The following is a 19,499-nucleotide window of genomic DNA, read 5'->3' as shown; positions in this document are numbered from 1 at the left end:
GTTTTTTTCTTCCCTCTTCAAAACCAGTAACTGACAGAAAGATAAAAATGTATTCATTCATCTTTAGAGTCTTCTGCAAAGTAAGACTTTGCAGAAGGAATGCACCTAGTTCACTAGATGCAAGTGTTGACAGGTTATAGTCTGAGGCATTATCCTGCAATTTTACGTCAAAAATAAATCACTCACCAGCCTACCCTGGTCACTACCAATTCTGTTTTTACAACAACCCAATTCTTGCTTTTCCCCTTCCCCTATCTTTAGAAGTGAAAGTAATTTCTAAACACATAAGCACATACTTCACTGACTTCATGCTAAATCATTATTAACAAGTGCTGCATTACATAGCATTATGAATCTGACTCAGACATAGCCTGGAACAAAGTATCTAAAAGTTGCCCACAGATGTCATTTTTTCAGTGGTTTGTTTTTTCTACTTCACACACAATATCACAATGCAAGAGTGTAGCTTTTCATATACTTGAAATAATAGCATCTGTTATATCACATATTCAAAGTCATTATCTTGTCAATGAACAGCAATAATATTATTAATTTTTAAAATAAACTGTTTCAGTGTTACTTTGAACTTAATCGGGAAAGTTTTTAATGGATTTTTTTTTCCCCTCAAGAAAATTGGCCACCATTTATAGAATATTCCTGTCAGCTCAACATAAAACTTTTCAAAGTGGGTTATTTTCCTTGCAATTTCAATGCTAATCTGAAATGAATGTGTCCATAGCCAAACTGCAGCTATCTCTTGCTGATGTCACTGAATTATTCAAATGTACTGCCTCTGCTAAGATACAAAAAATAGCTCAAGAGATACTTTCAAGGAAATTCTTTGTTCCACAATGAATAGAAGATATAAATATATGCATATATATACACACAGTAATTGAGTCTTTCATCAGGCCAGGATCATTCAAAACCTCTAGAGACCAAGCTAATAAAAAGGTGACCTTGCTTCTACTATTTATACTTCAAGAAAAAGAAAAGCATTGATAGCTGTTTGCTGAAAAGACACAAACCAGGATGAGCTAGAAGACAGTGGCCTACATGGACTATGGTGTTCGGGTTTTTTTCCCAAAAGAACAAATACCCCATCATTTATAAGTGCAGGAACCTTTCAGTTCCTCACATTACTTTGGCTGGTTTATATTAATACAGCAGGAATTTGTTTGTGCAGTGGAAAAGATGCAGAGTAGACCTGACACGTCATCATCCTACTTTCCTTGCAATGTTAGCACCTATCATCAACATCAACAGTACAACGTAAGGCCATCTCAATTTAGGAAGAGATGCTCTTACAGCACTCAGGCCTTTTGCAAAAATATAAAGAAGGTATGTGATGTTATCAAGGACTGATCACAGAAAACAAATTTTCTAAAAAGGTAGGGCAGTAATTCCCTTCTTCACAACTAAGATAGATTCACTGTTAGATTGCATTGCTACAACTGCTGTATTTGTGATCTAGTCAGCTCACCATAGTTGTACCTGTCTGTTGATATAAGATTCCCTGGAGAGTACTGCAGGGCTTTCTGGTGAAGACATTAAAACTGTCATACATTTAACAGTCTTTCAACCATAAAAATTAAAATTATGTGTAATTTAATCTCCCAGCAGGTTTAATAAGCATGAAAAAAGTTATTAAAATTAGGGAAACTTCAAGCAGTGAGTTTTACTCACATTCATTTTACATGTGAGTAAATTAATATAGCTATATTTTATCTATTTTTATAATTTTTATAATTAATATATTATATTAGTTCATTTTAGCTTTATCTGTAACTAGCTTTCAATGTAAAGTGAGCCACAGTAAAGTGAGTTAGCCATTCTAATATCTGTCACCTCTTTTTAACATCAAACATCATCACATATATTATTGTCCGTATCACTGCCAAAGTCCAGCTCTTAGGACAGGCATATTGGTATCCATGGGCACTGTGGCTGAATAGTTATGCAGTAAATAAAATGCTGCAAGTAAGAGAAGGAAAGGAAAAGAGATGATAATTCCAACAAATTACAAAAACATGGTTGAATGACAAACACTTAGGGTGTCCTAATGAAAAAAGAAATAAAACAAATATGCAGAAACTTATGCTTTAAGCTGACTAGACCAAATAGTCATGCTTTGTATTTCCACCATATTCAGATGGCATTTCATCAACCAGCTTCCCTTTGGTACAATAAATAGAATTAAGGAGTGGAAGGAATTCCAAGGAGTCACCTAATACATCTCTATTCCAGCAGAAAAGCTCTGCTATCCCTGTGCCATTCTTGACACCTGATCAAGCTGTGGCATGTCAGCCAGCTGCCCTGCAACAGTTGGCATGCAGGAATTGTGTGCATGTGTATTTGTAGCCCACTGCAAAAACACAGTACCAAATTAACACCTCCTACACTAAAAGCTGTATTTCCTCACAGTATCTCATTCACAAAGCACTCAGTGCCTTCCCCTGGTCAGCTACCACAAGATAAATTCAAGTAAGTTCAAATTGCACGTCCTGTGATAATTCAATTACAGTTCATGTTTCTGAATGTATTAATAGCTCTCCACAGATAGTTAGGACAAGAGATTTTAGAATAACAGAATGTTGTAACAGCTTTCCAAGGTTTCTAGAAATGTCTGTTTATTTTCCTGCACCGTGATTTTATTTTCTTAATTCAGAGTGAGTCTGAAATAAAATGGGTGTTCAGTATACATCCACTTATTTCTAACAGCAAAGGTGAAGCACTTTTTCAATGCCTTTTTTATTGACATCAATGCATTAATAAGCAAGAGCACATTCTTACCATACACCTGGAATTCTTTTCCATTCACTCTGCCAAGATCTTTGAACTGTGTACCAAACATCTGCACACATCATAAATCAGTTTGACACACTATGTCTCCATCTTGTGTGCTTGTTTCTTTTGTATATTAATTAATTGACAAGTCAAGATCTGCCTTATTACATTAAATACCACATACCTGGGATTTTTCATCTGTCAGTCTTTTCTCCTTAAGTGTTCTTAATAAAACACTTTGACTATCTACATGATTAAGCTGTTGGTAAATGCCTTTTAGAGCGCTATCAACAGTATACTAACTGGTGCAAGAAGGATTCATAATTGCAGCTACATAAAAAATGTGCTGAGCAGCTGCTTTAAAGAAATACAAGAAAACAAGTTCATTGTCCTACTTCTATTATTTTTGCATAAGGAAAATCCAAAGTGAGAGAAACAAAGATAATTCAAGGAAAAGGAGGCATGAAGTGCTCTCTGTATCATGGCCTTGATGAAAGTGAAAGCAATCTCAGGGCCTGAGAATGCATCTGTTAATTATAAAATATGATAAGACAGATGACTCAGGATTTGCATTCAAGTATTTACAAGGTGTGTATGTAACAACACATTCACCAGTTCCTCTACTGATACATTAGCCCTGAAAAAGGGGCATCAGGTAGTTTAGAAGACAATAAGATGGGAGATATCCTACTGTTATAGATGGAATACATTTTTCAAGATGCACATCCATGTTCATTATTTAGTAATGCATAATTATAAACTGCAACTAGATTTTTTGCAAAACACATACCCAAATTTAAAAATACAAATAAAAGAAAACAGGAAGGGTGTGAAGAGATGCACCTTAAGAAAGAACAGGAACAGTAGGAAAAGGACGTATCTTTCTAGTTCAGAAACTGCTTGCTTACTATTTAGTAGCTCACTAGAGATACTAAATAGTAAGCTCATTCTCACCCCATTTTTAATAATCAATCTCCTGGTAATCTACTAGAATTATATTCTAAAATAAGTTTTCTTCATTTAGCTCTTCTAAATGTTTTGTTTAGTTGTACTCCCATTTCCTCAGAAAATATCTACCAACAAAAAAAAGTCACTTTTGTCTGTGTTCCACCCAGTAATATGAAGTAGATTGTTTTGGTTTTGGTGGTTGCCCCAGGAGCACACTAGTCAAAACAAATTACAGACAACTTCTCAAAGATCAATTCAGAGAATTAAAGCACACACAGATTATTTCTTGCGATGCTTGTTGCACACAGTATTCTGTGAGGAATATGAAGCTTCCCTTTGTGAAAGCATGACTGTGATTTCCAGGCTTTAATATAAGGACGTTTTCTGCATGACTCCACTAGTTTAACCCAAAAGATGAGTCTACGAAAAACTGAAAGCTGGAAGAAGAGAAACTGGTCAAGTTGTACGACCTTTTAAACACTCAGAAAAGTCTTGATCCACCATGCCAGAACCAGTAGTTGACATTGTAACTAGCCTTCAGTGCTGTTTTGCATATGAAGAACTAATGCTTCCTAAGGCATTACAGAAGACATTTGCCACAAAGAATGTCTGAAAACCTCTACCATTATTAGTGGGGAGAATGAGAAAACAGACACAGGATCATCTGTGGATGATACCAAGAGAGGTATGCCAGTACACATAAGTATCAAAAGGCAGTAGGAAAAATAGGTGGGTTTATAATGTATTTATAAAGCCACTTTTTAAAAATAATACTGTTGTTGTAGGTATGGCAGTTGAAAGCACAAAGTTTGCTGTGACATACAATCTGGTTTTTATAAGATCAATTGATACAGTCTAGAGGGAAAAAATACAAGCTTCCAAATCTCATGGCCTTTTCTAAGCTTCAATCTCAGATGTGCTGGATATGCTCTTAGTCTAAAAGTTCTATTTTCTCTAACAGTATGTAAAAACAGTGTTCAATTTCATTTTAGGCACTGTTAATACTGCAGTAAATCAGCAACACCTTGGATTAAGAATGATGTCTTATGACACATGCAAATGGTTTCAATTTTTTTTTAAAGGATAGGTCAGTAGAAGAATAAATAAATTGCAAAATTCCCCCTGTAAATCAAATTTTAATGACATGTAAAAATTCTTAGGAGCCTTCTCATGGAAGGTAGAGATGTGGTTGTTTGTAACTGTGTCACGTTACTGGTTTGGGGAATTCAATAAAATCTTTATGCCAAAAACTTGCAAGGGGCTTGACAAATTTCCACTCTACATTTTAAGGATATTAAAAAGAACAATTTCCAATACTGAACATAAATTGAGCTAAACTTTAATGGGGAATAAAATGTAATTACAAGTAAAATCTGAATTGTAGGAAAGTGTCTGCTGACTAATTTTTCCTTGCTTACATGACTATTAAATTGCCTTCCTTTAAGGAAAACTGCTTCTAGGTGAGTGACTAGTGCTGTCCAACTACATAAACCCCATTCTTACACCCCTTTCCACAAACTTGAGTCAACTGCAGGGATATAGATATTCATTCTGTTTCCTTATCCCAGTAATTGAATTCCTTGTTTTCTCCTTCTAAACTACTATTGTCCTAACACAGAAGAGTTTTAACAAAAGAAATCTCTAAGCATCTTAAGTCACTTAAGAGAGCTTAATCCCATCCAAAGATGGGATCCCTTGGCCAAACTGTATCTAGTAGAGAGATTGTCTTGCCTCAGCTTAACAAAACAAAGTCTGAAAGCTGATATACATGGTCTTATACTCTTAGGTAACCCCAAGGAAATAAGAATTGTTACTGATGCTGGAGGATAACACTGTCTCAATACCAAGCGGACATAAACCAGGACACATATTAAATGGGAAATTCTAAGCAATTATACAATTCCTTGTGAAACAGACTTTGAATACAAGTAGAAATGAACTGGTTTTAATAGAGAGTTCACCTATTTCACGTAAGGTATCACAAATCATACAAATACTGTCATACTGCATCACAGCTTATGAAAGTAGAAAACAGGACATAACGATTGAGGAAACTGATTTCTACACTCTGTTTGTAACACATTTCAGGATTCAGGTCTTCTCCACAGAAGAGCAGGAAAGAGATGCTGCATTATCATTCCTATCTTTCCAAAAGCCTCAGGATGCAATGCATTATTAAATAGATCATTATGTCAAATTTGAAAATCTGCAACTGCCTTTGGAAGATTTAATTTACAGTTCAGATGTTAAAATTTAAATTAGTTGCAAGCCTCTAGGAAAACATATCCACAGATTAGTAGAGAAGGCTTTCCAAGGCTTTTGCTAAGAAGAGGATACAGGGAGCTTTGCTATGCCATACTCTTGTAGCTTTGCAGATCACTGTTAATAGAGACTTTGAGCAAAGTCAGCCAGCAAGACCAATTTATCAGTTTTCTGAATATTCTTTTTCACTTGTGTAGTCACGGTAGTAGCTTAGAGCAGGACCCATTTTGTAGCTACTGATGGCTATTAGCCATCAATGCTGGCCACTGTATGTTCACTATATTCAAAACACTGGAGAAAAAGTGTTTGGAAGAGGGCAGGCATGAGGACTGCTCACTTAAAAGCCCAGCAAAATCTATGAATGTCACATAATGCCAGGTCTTTTTGTACTTTTACCTAAGGAAAAAGGCAACTTCCTTTTCTAACTAATGTTCTTTCCAGACAATAGATTACTAAACCAAACTGGATGCAGAATAACCTCAGAAAAATCCTACTGCAAGAGTCTTCAAGAGCTGTTGCAGATGTGAGTGGGAGGCAGAATGACCAAATAAGACAAAACCAGTAAGGAAAGCTCAGCCAAGAGTCAATATGCTACCACAGAGACTTGCCTAAAGTTCAATTCAAAATTTATGAAATAAGAGGCCACAGTGTGGACTCCAGCTGTAAGCAATATACCATTTATTTCAAGTTCAGTGTTAAAGAAACAAATTAAGAAAATAAGGTACTCACTATGGTTTCAATCTGTGTTGATTAGAAGGGCTTTGTAGCACTCTAATCTTGAGAACACTGCCCACAAAGTATCTTCAAAGAACTTTAAACTTGCCATATATTTCTCAAGCTGCTAGCATATATAGTACTTCGACATTAATGAAACTTAAATAGAGAAACCAACTTAGGAAATTATTTTACTTACTTGAAAACTAAGAGCGCATTGCATAACATATCATAAAACCTTCCACTTACTTGTGTGAACATGTTTCTCTGCCAGTTTTAACATGACAAATACTTAATATTTTTCTTGAAGTACCTAGCTGTCAAACCGATCTGTTTTATAATTTTAGTTTTTCTGGAGAAGGCTTAGCAAGCAAGCAAAACAGAAGCCTCACAGAAGAGTTTAGACATGCCAGCTCCTACAGAGTATGCACGTAAATTAACAAATAGAACAGTTATACAGTTAATGAATAGTTAATGATTGTATAACCATTGTATAACTATATAAATAGTTAAGGATGGTATAAATTACTTTTATTTGCACAATTTAAAATTGCCTTAACTTCATGGTGGCTTGGTAAGGATTTAAAAATGGAAGAGTTTGTTTCAGAAATTAAGTATATTAATCTATAATTCTTGCTTTAAGATAAAAAGGAGTGGGGAAAAAAAGCCATGCTCTCCCTGTAAAGTAAGGGAACTGAAAAGGGGAACAATTAATATCTCAGACTGCGAACATGGCAAAAATTGTGAAGTTTTGGAGAGAAGGGAAATGACTTTGCGAAAATCAAGTTAGCCTACAATGAGGAAAGAATCACAATTTATAAAAACTATGCCTCCCCTATGCCTTGACTTTTCTTATGATCTATAATTTGATTTTTTGTTATTCAGTAATTTTTTGTATATTTTACTATAAAGTTAAAATCCCCCAAACAAATAAAAATTAAAAATAAACAAAACCCCAAAACATAACAAAAAAAAAAAATCAGATAGAGAAGTTACCACTATTCTGTTTCTTCATCACTGCCAGTGGCCTTCACTGGGCCATCAGCCATGCTCCCTTTAATTCAAGAACATCCTCTTTATTGAGGCATGCATGGATAGTGCAGTAGGATCTATGACCCACAACTACATTGCTTAAACACACTTTTGAAAAATTTCCTAAGGGAAAAGCAATCCAATGACCTTTTCCATTCTTTGGTCAGCAACTGGAGATATTAATGCAAATTATTATTCTGTTGGAAAACAAGACTAATTTGCATTCTCTTATTTTAGAATACTGCTTAAGGAGGATGTTAATAATTTTCAGATTAAATACTTTGAGTTACTGATACCTTTTTCTAAGGGATGAGAAATTTTAATAAAATTCACTGAAAAGGAGATAAACCACGGATTATTTTTTTGAAATAACAAAATGGAATTATGATAGTGGCAAAGGGAGGCTTTTCAAAGAGATAACAGTTGCATTACATCCAACTTCTATATATTTTCACAAAATTCTTTCTGTCATCCTGAATATTTTGTTAAATTAAAAGAGGATATTTTCTTTTTGCTTAATGTTATACAGGCACTTGGAGGTTTTTATTTATTTTTATTTAATATTTTAAATAAAAGCTGCTTTTAATGATAATTGTGCAAAGTCATTTATTAAAATGACATGCTCAGATGCCAAGAAAACAAGTTTTGATAATTCAGAAAAGTCATCAAATGGTAATCCTGGTTTTCTGAACTTACCTTGTGAAATTCCATGAAATAGTATTTTTTCACCAAATGATACTGAGCCAGTTTTTAGTCTCAAAGTCGTTCCTTATAATACTTTTAGTTCTTCATGATTCAAACCATTATTTTTATTAAGTGTCTACATATCACCAATTATTTGCAGAACCTCACATAAAAAGGAGGGCAGAATGACATGCCCAACACAGTTCAATTTCCCTTTTAACATACCCACATTAAGAACAATAAGTGCACTGACAGACAAATAGGCATCACTGTGATTCCACTTACCACTGGCTGATTGCAAAGGTAACGGCAAAGTTCTCCAATGTACTGGATGACAGTCACGTTGTACCTTCTGCAGTCACTCCAAAACTGACTGGCTGAGAACTTCTTTTTTAACACACAGGTTGCACCTTTATGGAAACAGTAAGGAAAAGGAAATTAAGCAATTTCTCTGTGTGGCAGCTTAGCTATAAAACAGAACATTTGAGGAACTAAGACAGCCTCGTTCAGAGAACTATGTGGTACAATGATCTTTCCCTTGCTCTGACTTGTACTTGATGCCTAAGGAAACAGAAAATATTTGCCATGGAGTTCCAAATAAATCTTTTATAAGACAGTCAGGGAGTACACCTACCTGATTTCATTAATAGATGTGTTTTATTGTCAGTGTAAAAACAGTACAAAAATTAAATGGAAAAAGGTTCTATATGGTTTAAAAATACATGGAAAAGCTGATTGTTTACTATAAATGTCTTTGTCAATATTTTAAGTTCACCAAAATACATTTTAAGTCTATTCTACTGTACTATGCTTAGACTGTACATATACTAATGCACCATACACACTGCCAAAATATTGCGTATGTCCTTAAGTTCCTTTTTACCTAAAGATTAAAAAGTTAAAATATTTGTGACACAAATTATGATAACTAATTCTTCTCCACAAAGAGAGCTTGTAGAGATCCTTCGTTATTACAAAACTCCCCCTCTCCCCAAAATACACAGCTATTCCAAAAAAGACTCATTTGAGCGAAGCATTACTTTCCCTAGGGGTAGTGAACCTAAGTGTGTTTTATACATTTTTATAATAATTAATTCTCTATTAACAACAAAATCAAACAAGCCTTACCCAGTTCAATGCATCCACCAATGCCAAGAAGAGAAGCTGCACTGTGATAAAGAGGCAGAGTAATATAAACGATGTCTTCTGAAGTGGCACCAAAAGCCCACAGTCCAGCAGCTCCTTTAAGAATCTGCAAATGACTAATGACTGCTGCCTTTGGAAGACCTGTAATAACAACAAAATAATGCATTAAGGCTTCTCTTAAAGAGAATCCCTGTATAAAGTCTCTAAAATCATAAAAGAATCAATTTCTTTCTTCTGTAACCAAATTGTCAGCTGTCTTTTCAGATGGCCATAAATGGACAACTGGCTGTTTAATAGAATATTGCATGTTTCTGCACACATAAAAATTAGCCAGTTTGTAACCTCATCTCTTTGCTATTTAGTTTGATGTCACATCCACTCATGTAAGTGGAAATAAGAAGAAACTCAGTGGCTTGCCTGCTATCAAATTATATAGTGTAAGAAGGGACAAAAACATTTACTCTACATATGGACTTCTTTTAACACAAAGAGGCATCACACCAGGTCTTGTTACGGCAAGAGTCACAGTGACTGTAAGATAAATAAGAAAGGTATGGGATCTACATGGAGTGGAACACACAGCAGGTGCTTGTGTAAGAATCTTTCAATTTGTTTTAGAGCTCTATGAAGACTACGAGGAATTAATTTAAAAAAAAATCAGTGAAAAGACCACGTCAGCTAGGTTCTTCTGAATGAGTTTCTTCAGGTTCAGGACAACATTTCTCTTCAGCAACACGCAGACTCACATGCAAGGGCTTCTTGGGCTACTACTCTGGTACCTATTAATTTGAGTAGGGGATGTGATCTTGCATTATATATGTTCTCAAACACACAAATTTCAGTCTGAGTCAGGCTGATGATGAACAGTGAGAACTGTTCAATTTTTCAGAAATGTAATGTTTCATAAAGTTTTCTCACCTATTCTAGTAAAGCTATCGTTCACTTGAAGACTTAGCTAGAGCTGAAAGTGTAATCTGTGGAGAGTCTAGCTACACCTCAAGGCTACTCCACTAGCTACCCCACTTTTCTACCCTAAAGAGAAAAGGGAATACGCCTGTGTTGCCAATGAACTGCTTACAGCAAGAAGTTTTCAGTCTTGGGGTTTTTGTTTCTGCCTTTACAGAGGGACTACTATAGACTGTGCAAAATACTCCTTTTAACTAAGTTTAGCTAGTTTTAACTAGTTCTTTAATCACTGGGTTATCAAAACATGAGAAAATGCTCAGTTACTCAGAATTAGTTATTCAATACTCTTCAGACTAAACAAATCTCACTGTTTTAGTTACGTAGTATATAATAGAAATTCAATGTAAATTAATGTATTATATACTAAGTCTCAAAAATATATATTTTGAATTCTACATAACTGAAATTTGAGATATCACACAGATATTCTGATTGCATTGTAAGAACAAAATCATTCCACCTGGACAATTCTGTAATATTTTTTAGCTAAATTCAACTCCCAACTCTTAACAAGCAAGCTCAACCATATTTCTATTAGCAATATTACAAACAAAACCTCATCTCTTGACAATATTTATAACTTAACTTTTTTACTGGAGACTGATGTTCTTATTTCCTAATTTTTCTTGAGAACCTGAAGCAAATAAACTGAATTATTATTTGTATGAAGGAACAAAGCCTCAAACCACATACGCATTTTCAATCTTCATGTGACTAAAACTGTTGTGTTCAACTGAATGAGAATGCCAATCTACTCATCTTAAAAACATAATGCTGCCTTTCATGCCAGTGATCAGGTTTTTTTAAGTCTTAGCTTTTTAGCTGCTGGAGCACAATTCAGATATCTGTTTCTAAACTAAAAGGCTAGTAACATAATGCTCTTTTCTGTCTCTACAGTGACATGCATAAACCATGAATTAATGAAAGAAAAACAAATGTCTATTTCCTTGTTTCAAGATTGTTTTTTAAAGTTCTAGGTAAAATCTTAATAATTTTAGCTAGGCAGCGTTACATGGTCACAAAATACTATCTATTATGGTTGTAAACTGACCAAAAAAGCAGTGTTTCATAAATGCCTTAGCTGTGAAGTAATGAGAGGTAAAGACTCTCATAGTATTTGTACAGTGTGACAAGAGAAAATAAAGAAGAGGAACTTGTAAACCACCAAACAGAAAAAGTTACTTACAAGAAATACATGTGGTTTTCTATAACAATGCTTCTAGATGAGAAATGTGACATTTTGCTATTGAGATATTAGAGTTTCAGAAAAATCAAGTTTCTAGATGAAAGCTGAAGGAAAACAAAGACTCTTTAGCAGACCTGTACCTGTTGTTCCCGAAGTAAAAATGTATAGAACAGCTGACTTGAGGTTGTTGGCAGAGCATCGATTAACTGGAACAGGGTCTTCAGATGCAGTTTCTATTTTGTCTAAAAGGGTATGCACACTTGGAAACGTGGAGTCTTTGGCCATAATCCAAACACTAACATCTTTCTGAAGTTTAGGAAGAATTTCTTCTAATGTCCCAAGCAAATCTTAAAAATTAACATGAAATAGTGTTACTTACATTATGTCTTCACAAAACTAGAGAATAAAGTATTTTTCCTCTTGAAGTTTTACTTTTTATAATAGAAAGAGAAATGCAAGTCACCTCCATGGATATAAAGAGATTAAGTAAAATAACAATAGACTAGAATGAAAATTTACTGAAAACAGGATATAATGTGCTAAAAATACTGCTGACACCACATAGTCAAATTGTCAACTTGCTCTCAAGGCAAACTTGTGAGTCTTGATTACTAGTTCCTATTCCCCACATGATTTCAGGTAACCCTTAGTCATTGCTAAGACCAGAATGAAGTGTGGTTAAATTTCAACTTCAAATAAATCTTGAAGAAATCCATTGAAAATGCAACACAAATACATACATAAGTGGTAATTACAGTACAGGTTTCCTTGGATGCCCTCAACAGCAACCTCCCATTCAGAAGTTGGGGTTTTTTCAAAAGCACAGAAGTGACAAATTTAAAAACAAACAGCAATTTAGCTGAGGTTTATTTTGTTGGCTTATCAGGAAAGAAACAATGAGAGAGATTCCCAGACTAAATACAAAGAGAAAAATATATATAGAGGCCAGTCCTTAAATAATCCATTTGGTATTTATATTTTGAAGCATTTTTACAACATCTCTTTCTCAGAAGACTGCACAGTCATTAAAGTACTAATCCAGGAAACACATCAAGAACAAGAGCAATACTGCTTTCAGCAGAACTCATTTACACTTAAGTAATTTGATACATCTCAGTCTAAATAATTAATCTTGCAAATATTCCTGTGGGTATAAATTTATTTTATTATCTCAGTTTTTATAGATGAATAAACAAACAAAGTTGACATGACTTACCCAGAACCTCACAATGAGGCATTGCCAGAGTCAGCATTTGAAATCCTGGTGTCAAATCCCAACTCATTTCACAAATATTATACTGTATGCATAAATTTTACATCAAAACAACTGAGTATTTTTAATCTTTCAGAAAACTCCTTTCCTAATGACAGACTGATGTAGTTATTCTGATTAATAACATACTAATCTGTATTGCTATTGCAGATATATATATAGCCTACTATCGCCAACTAAACATGTTTTATATACCTAAAGCCTACAGAGTACAAGTTTTATGTACTTTATGAACATTTAGCAAATAGATCTGGTGTAGCGTAACACCAAAAATTTTTGTTCAAACTTTTTTTTACTGCAGAATGATTCCAGGAAAGAATCACCCAAACAATTTTATAAATCTGAAAGATGGATAGCCTCCTGTTTGAATCACTGGAGTACAGCCCCATTATAGATAGCAACAGAGCGAAAAAATGTGAATAAAAAACAATGTTAAGAACAGTAGTATTAACTGCAGGAAACCTGATGCCATGAATGTCAAGGTTCATTGGCATATTAATTCTGTCTTGCTGTTGTATAATAGAATTATGGTATATTTTTCAAGCAATAAACAGAAAAATACAACTGTACTACTTCTAACACCTATTCATAAATCAAGTGTGATAGAACAACTATATACATATTACCTTCTTATACTGATTTTTTCCCTCCTATTATGCATATATGTCTCTCAAATACACTAAGGATAGCTTGTGTAGGTGCAAGTTAGACTGAGAACCCAGCAAAAGAAACAGAGGTGTTAAAAGCAGCTGGAACTCTATTTCTGTTCTCAAAAGTAGTAGGAGAATATGGCATTCTCTGTCATTCTTTATTAATGCACTGGCTCCATCTACAATGCAAGTCTGTCAAAAAGAAGAGGACTTGCCTCTTCTTTTTATTTTTTCCCCTTTTCTCGCATCAAAGGAAGAAATATGGCAACTATTAATCTCAACCCTGCAGACACATCATCATTTAAGATTCAAGAATGACATGAGGACACAGCTCCCTTTCAGTAGACTGAAACATATTTACCCAAAGAAGTTAAGATTAATCTTCAGATTAAACATACATGTTGTTTACTGTTTCTCTAAACACTCCCTCTTAAAACAAATGGCTCTGGAGTTTTTTACTACTATTGAACTACTAAATGATTACACAGCATAATTTTTCTTCTATGCTCAGGAATCTAGTAGTTGGAACAATATGTGAACAGCTTGTAATTAAACGTTACCATGAAAGAAACTTCTCAGTAGATAGCAGAGAACAGCAGAAACAATAAATTATTTCCTGAATAAAAAAAGGTAATTTAAAACAGCTGTATTCAAAGGGCCAGAAACTGAAAGTTACTTCTGGAACACACAGGAGATGAGGTGTTTGTAGATGACTCTCAATTGTACTAACATTATTTCCAAATAATAATTCTAATGATAGTCAACTAACATTTTGTTCCCCAAACAGAAAACTTCTGTGCCAGACATTGTGTAGGGCTGTCTAGTCTTTACATATCACCTTTTCCACGTGTCAGGAAGACACAGCCCTCTGAGAAGGGCTATAATTTGAGTATTTCTAGAGCTACCTTGTATGTGCACTTCATATAGAAAAGCAATTACAGTAAAGCAACTCGGCTATGTAAACTTGGAGTTTCTCTCAAGTACTTGTTTACTTTTTATGAAAGTATATTCAGATTTTGGGTTACTTGTTTTGGGAGAAATGTCTGCTCATATAAAATTTGGCAAGTTCCATTTGTGTTGTTTACATTGTTTGCATACAAATGTCCACCATTTGCTAATTATTTGGCTTATACTGGGAAAAAATATCTGGAATTGATCAGGATAAATACATTTTTCCCACTTTTGTTTGCTTTTCTTGTCTTCTTACTTTTAAAACATTATTCAAAAAAGTTTTGAAACTGTTACTTTATATTCACATGAATACATAACCATGTTACATCTTTTGAGAAAGCAAGGAAAATATATTTTGAATTACTGTCCCAGGCTTCCAGTTGCACAAAGGTTTCTTATGTTCTTTTCTAGCAAAGAAATCATGCAGGCTGTTGGCAAGGATGCAATCCCACACTGATGAAAGGAATACATTAGATTATGAGATCAGCTTGTACCGAACAGAAAGTTACTAAGAAAGAAAACTCTATGAAACAGTTCTTACATAATTTTGATGTGTACCCTGGCTGATATGCTCAGGAAGTTATATCAAGTCCAAACTCTTCCCCACACTGTCTGGCCTCAGAAAATAGTTGCCATTGGTACTTGATCCCCCAAGTGACTGGGCATGGCTTCTCACAAAGTAATAATAGTAGAAAAGTCAGCTGTGGCTCAGGATCAGTGTTAGTATCTTGAAGCATCATTGAAGGCAGTAAAGGTAATAAAACATAAACCACCTTGCAAATCACAGTTGGCTCTTTTTTCCACTCAAAGACCATCTGGGACAAGACAGAGACTAAGTAAGAGCAAGTGATCAAAGAGATATGGTGTCTAATAGAGACGGTAAGGGTATCTTCCACATGTCTTCTATGGTCCCCTTGTCTTAAATGTTTAGGTTTAAATAGCTCTTTATTCCAAATGGATAAGAAAAGGCAGTTGTGATAGAATCCATTCTTTTTTTTCATTCAGTGACTAACATGAGAGATGAGACTTCTACTTGTACATAACATCATATGACCTTAATTTACAAATACCAAAAAATACTTTGTTTACTCTCCTTCTCCAGGATTTAGACATGCTTCTGTCTAGTTCAGAATACACTTAGCAGAGGCAGAAAGCACTGCTAGTGCCTCAAGAGTAAAGAATCCTAGCCAGAAAACTACAATACAACTGGGAGACCTACCTCTGCACAGAACTGCAAAATCACAAGATCGCTGTGAATAGAAGGGGTCTCTGGAGGTCATCTTGGTCTGATCTCCCTGCTCAAGCAGAGCCACATAGAGCAGACTGCCCACACGTGTCCACGCAGCATGTACACTCCCTTAATAGGCTTTGTTATCAGGACTCATGTAAATCAATCTCATGCAGTTCAGAAAGCAATCCTTTAACACCTGAATCCTTGCATCAGAAGTCATGATGGCAATCTGTGATGTCCTACTCTGAGCTGAACTCTTCCCAGTAGGAACAGACTAGAGATGCCCTGGCAAATAAATTCCATTTGTGCATTTCTGGTAGCGCACTGGACTGCAAGTGTTGTTTAGTAGTACTGCAGTACTGTACTACTGTAAAAAAATAGTAGTATTGCTGTTACACTGTAATAGATAGAATGATACAAAAGGGATTGCAATGCAATCCCTTCTTCAAGCAAGACTTCAGTCAATAGAAATATATATTCCCCAGAAAGGACATAGTTCCTTAAAAGATATCTTCATTTTAAGCAGCACCTTACCTCCTCTGTTTAACCAGCAGCTTTTAAACAACTAAGGGTGACATAGTCTGGTAACAAATGTAGTAAGAATGAACACCTTTAGAAAGAGCAGAGCATACATTTCTTCCTTTCTCTTTTACAAGTTCCTCATTAACTTACAAGTTAGTTAACTACTGTTTTATTAAAAATGAAGTTTTAAACTCCAGCTTTTAAATCTCTTTCAAGAAACAGTCTCCAAAATGGAAGTGGTGGGAGACAGTGTTTCTGGGAATCAAGTGTGAGAAGTTAAGTAACACATTAAAGCAAGAGCTAAATACTTGGGGAACACAGCAAACAAATGAGGATAGTTAAAGTAAAAAACTCTCTCTCTGACACAAGTGAAAGTGGAATTACTGGAAAAGAATAGAAAGAGTAAATACTGGCAAATCATAGAATCTGTATTTGCCATTTAACCAGAGCCTGGATGAGAAGACAAAAAATTTACTTGATTGCACTAAATGAATTGAAAGAGCATCAGTGTCATAGAAAAAAGAAATCAGACTTTTAGAGATAGTCATTTCATATAAGAAATCAACAAGAGGAAGAAATAATGAAGTTTTTATATCTGAAACTTAAGAATAAAACATTCAATTGCTGGGTTCATAGAATACATTAAGGCAAAATCAAACCCACAAAACTTAAATACTACTGAAACACTCTGAACTAAAAAAAAGGAATCAGAGTATGAGAGAATTGTCAGACCAGAAGAAAGTCTGAATCCAAGTGCTGAAGCAAAGACAAGATGATACTAACTGGACGAGGTTACCAAACCACAATGTCTGAAAAATATGCAGGCACACAACAAAAGTGAGGAGTAAAAAATGGCACATGAGAGTGATCTTTTACAAGAGGCCCTATGAAAAAATGGAACAAGGTATGGAAGAAAATGCAACCATAAATAGTATCCAGCCTATTTGTTTGGAGGTATCACATTTGTAAAAAAAAAAAGCATTTTTGAAAATTAGGTACAAAAAAAGCTTCAAGATGCAATCATCTCACACAAAGGGAAGCTACATCATCATTTACTGGGATGTAGCTACACTACATCACTGGGAGCAGGGAAGATTCAGCCATAAACAATTATCTGTGGGAATTGCTTCAGATAGCAGCCAAAGGTGGAAGATTCCCTTCAGCATAAATGAAACCTTACTATTAACTAGGTACACAGCATGATAAAACAGTAGAACCACTATACAAGATCCTGTTCTAATGTGCTATTACAGACAAGAATTTCAAGAGCAAATTTGGTCTTGCTGAGCACAGGCAGTTAAATTGTTAAGGGGATAATATCTTCTGTGCTGCAGTCTGTGAATAAGATCAAACGTCATCCAAAACACTGAAGATCTAGTTTGTAACTATTGCAAGAAACAGAATTGCCAAGTTAACCTGTATTTCTTTGTGTAGGGGTGAAAAACCCACATATTTTTTAAAAGAATTTCACTATCAGAAATACTGCCATTACACACTATTCTCTGATTTAAAAAAAACAATCTTAATTGCCAAACACGATGCCTGTCTATGGCAATGATAGATATTAGACAACAAGTTGATTGGTTTTAGTGTAAATACTTTGGAAAAAAATACTACATTCAAACTATCCACACTCCTGTGAAAATGATGCCACAATAGGAAAATGCACAACTCATGTCTATTGATGAGGAAGAATCCCTTGAAACTCACACTAACATTGGATGAAAAGATGTTTAATAGCCCTCTAAGAATTATGAAACTGACTGCGTAACCCCAGTATTAAACATTGCTCTGCAATTTTTATTAACATTACGGGGAAATTACTATCTACAATAATTAGTTACAATATGTTTCTTTCAAGAGTGGTGTGAGTTAGGCCTCACAGTCACTGGACTAAGTATAAACTTTCATTTGCTAAATCTATACTTCTTTGGAGAGGCTCCCATATGAGGTGGTCAATAGCTGAGGACCTAGCAACTTTAACTTCTTTCACAGATAGAGATAAAAAGAGCCTCTAAGTCCTGAAGAAAAGTACTGAGAAGGCTCATGGGACTGACAGACTTAAACCAGACACTAAAAGTCACTAATAAAGTAAGAAGTCCAAAATGTAAAACAACAACTGAGAGACTAATTTGTTGGTATTTCTGTTGTACCATCTGTCTGCCCACACCTCTTGTGAGCAGAGGCAGACTCCCAAAAGAACCTAGTTCAACATGGTTGCTCTTACTGTCAGCTGCTGGTAGAAAATTAAGAGTGGAGAAACACAGTTCCTTGCCCTGCTCTGCAGATGCTTTTTTCATCCATTAGTTACCTCTAATTTAAATAAAAACTTCTCTTAGATACAAGCTTTGATCCACAGTTTCTCCCTAGCCACAGTCAATGAGCACGAAGTTCCTGAACATTAATTCCCTTCCTCAATCCATACACTCAAAAGTACATATTCATAAGAAGGGGCTTAAACAAGATTTTTTAAAAAAATTAAGTAAGAGGGCAAAATGAAAAGCTGTCAGTTCAGAAGTCTTGTTATCATGTATTTGGATTATATTTAAATTGGCTTGTTTTAATTACCAAGCATCTTAAACCAGCATACCATATAGAATCAGAATGACAAGATTTATAATTTAAAAATATGCAAGGGAAAAATCTTAAATGCATTTTTTAAAACACAAATTCACAGCAGCAGAAAACAGAAGGAAGAAAATTCCGTCATTTAGGTATCATGGGTACAAAACCCCACAACTTGTGTAACAGGAGTAAAATCAAGAAGGTGTGCAACAGAAAAAGGCAAAGTAAACTTGAAACATTAATTTTAGAGAGATGGGATTACATTAATATGCAATATTTTGATATATTTTCCTCCAACCAAGTGTCAAGGTTCTGTGTGATTGTTGAGCACTGCAGGTTCATTTTCATTTGATCATAAATGCTATGGCAAGTTTATGTTTTGGATCTGTCTTCAGTTTACACATCTATCTAATTGAAGCCAAATTTGAACGTCCAATGCCCAGGACGCCTACAACAATATTTTAAATTCTTTTGAAGCATTTAATAAAAATGTAATACTCAAGAAACTTACACCACACACACTACCATCCGGATTCAAACACAGCAATTTCTTCCACAATCCAACACCAACAGTAAGTTGGT

General features: G+C 34.8%; 1 protein-coding gene across 4 annotated transcripts in view; it reads right to left on the bottom strand.

Annotated features, from left to right (window-relative positions):
- Nucleotides 1–19,499, bottom strand: part of SLC27A6 (solute carrier family 27 member 6) — a 37,970-nt gene that overhangs the window by 16,894 nt on the left and 1,577 nt on the right. For 3 of the 4 annotated variants that reach the window (XM_032096829.1, XM_032096830.1, XM_032096828.1), the window contains exons 2-4: nucleotides 11,866–12,072; nucleotides 9,556–9,714; nucleotides 8,713–8,837 (exon numbers count right to left, since the gene is read on the bottom strand). In XM_032096829.1, coding sequence (XP_031952720.1) covers nucleotides 8,713–8,837; nucleotides 9,556–9,714; nucleotides 11,866–12,072 — 491 coding nt within the window. The remainder of the gene's footprint in view (nucleotides 1–8,712; nucleotides 8,838–9,555; nucleotides 9,715–11,865; nucleotides 12,073–19,499) is intronic. The other variant, XM_032096831.1, reaches the window with a different exon arrangement.

Source organism: Corvus moneduloides, chromosome Z, assembly GCF_009650955.1.
Source record: "Corvus moneduloides isolate bCorMon1 chromosome Z, bCorMon1.pri, whole genome shotgun sequence".
Classification (NCBI taxonomy): Eukaryota; Metazoa; Chordata; class Aves; order Passeriformes; family Corvidae; genus Corvus; species Corvus moneduloides.
The sequence above is the reverse complement of the archived record's forward strand: the minus strand, read 5'-3'. Positions and strand labels throughout refer to the sequence as shown.